The sequence below is a fragment of the Entamoeba invadens genome (genome assembly GCF_000330505.1).
Source record: "Entamoeba invadens IP1 unplaced genomic scaffold scaff_1105074724757, whole genome shotgun sequence".
NCBI lineage: Eukaryota > Evosea > Mastigamoebida > Endamoebidae > Entamoeba > Entamoeba invadens.
Genome location: NW_004191635.1, coordinates 1 through 1,695, shown reverse-complemented (window position 1 = coordinate 1,695; position 1,695 = coordinate 1). Strand labels below are relative to the sequence as shown.

The 1,695-nt window shown below is 28.6% G+C and overlaps 1 protein-coding gene across 1 annotated transcript; it reads right to left on the bottom strand.

Annotated features, from left to right (window-relative positions):
* Positions 1–650: 650 nt before the first annotated feature.
* On the bottom strand, positions 651–1,695 carry EIN_120130 (hypothetical protein; the record flags this gene model as incomplete). The annotated part of the gene is made up of 1 exon (XM_004183118.1): positions 651–1,695. A coding segment is annotated over one exon (1,045 nt), but the record flags the coding sequence as incomplete, so codon positions are not given.

The following is a 1,695-nucleotide window of genomic DNA, read 5'->3' as shown; positions in this document are numbered from 1 at the left end:
TTATAATTAAAAATTGAACAATTTTATTGTCAACAAAAAAATGCAAATGTGAATTGATTTAAAAGCTATTTTGATTGGTTGCATGTCACCAAAAACAACATGAATTATCAATTAAATAACGTTTTTATAAACAAAAAACATCAATAACAATTTTAGTTTATATTATTTTTGATTTTAAAACACTTAAATTATGTTTGATTCAAGCGTCTAAATAGAATTAAATGTTTAAAATCCAAATTTCAAACAACTATAAGTGTTAAAAAGTTAAAATATGAAAACAGTTGTAATTTAATTTAGTTCAATCAAATTACAATGAACAATATTTATTTTGTTCATTTACACACATCTAAAATAAACATTTTTTATTTTCATAATTAACAAAATTGTACAAAATTGTATAAAATACTTCGTTTTGTCACATTGATGTTATTTAAATTTATAATCAAAATAACAAACAACAAAATATGTTTTAACAAATAAATTAATTTATTAAATATTTTTGTATTTTTTGAAGTTTTACATTGTTTTGAAAAATTGTTTTTGAGTTACATTATATAAAAATACTTTTTAAATAATAATAAATTTTATTAATATTTATAAAATAAAAAATGTTATTTAACAACAAAATTCATCAAACTCTTATTTATTGTTTAAAAAGCAAGCACCAAAGCGAAAATAGCCACGACAATAGCAAAAGAAACAGCAGTACTTTCTTCAGTTGGTTCGACATAATCTTTACAGTGTCCTTTTCCATCAGCCAAATAATAATTGTTTGTAAACAAATCTTCACAGACAATGCATTTCGCGGCATCGTTTCTTGTTTGGCAACTATCAACATTCGTGCAATTGTCTCCGTCCTTTTTATATCCATAATTACACGTCTTGCAAGTGTGGTCTTTGTTATAGATTAAGCAGTATGCAATAGGTTCATAGGTAATGCATTCAGTCGCACTCTTCACACATCCACCTTCACATTTAGCATCACATTTTTGGCATGTGTATTGACCATCTACATAATAACCGCTCTCACAATCAATGCATTTGCCTGGTCTTACATTGTCATAGTTTGTACAATGATCAATTATGTAGCACTTCGTATCATCACCACTTTTGTTTGTATATTTGCATACAGAACTGCATTGATTGCAGTAATTTCGTGTGTTATCAGTATCGTTATTAAATGAATCACACTCACCATCGCAAGCCAAGCATTTACCCTCAACAGTAATGTAATTTCCATATAAACATTTTGTACATTTAGTATCAGAATTGCCTTCGGAACATTTATCACATGATGGATGACATTTGACACAATTATTATCAGAAGTTACAGAACCATAATCAAAATCACATCGTGTGCATTTTTTGTAATCATTCGGATCACACAAGGAGCAACCGGTGTCACACTTTTTGCAAACTTTACCATCCAAAGCAAATGAAGGATAACAATTAGTACATGTTTCTGTATCTAAATAATTACATGATTCACAGTTCTCTCCACATTTGAAGCACTTTTTAACCGTGGAATTAAATTTGTGATTTAAAATGCATGTTTTACATTCTTCCAAGTTGTTTTCATTACATGAAGCACATCCAGTCCCGCATTTCTCACACTTGTTGTTGTTGAGTCCATACCCATAATCACAATCAGTGCACTTGCTCGCAGAATCGGCCTCATCACATTGAGTGCAATGA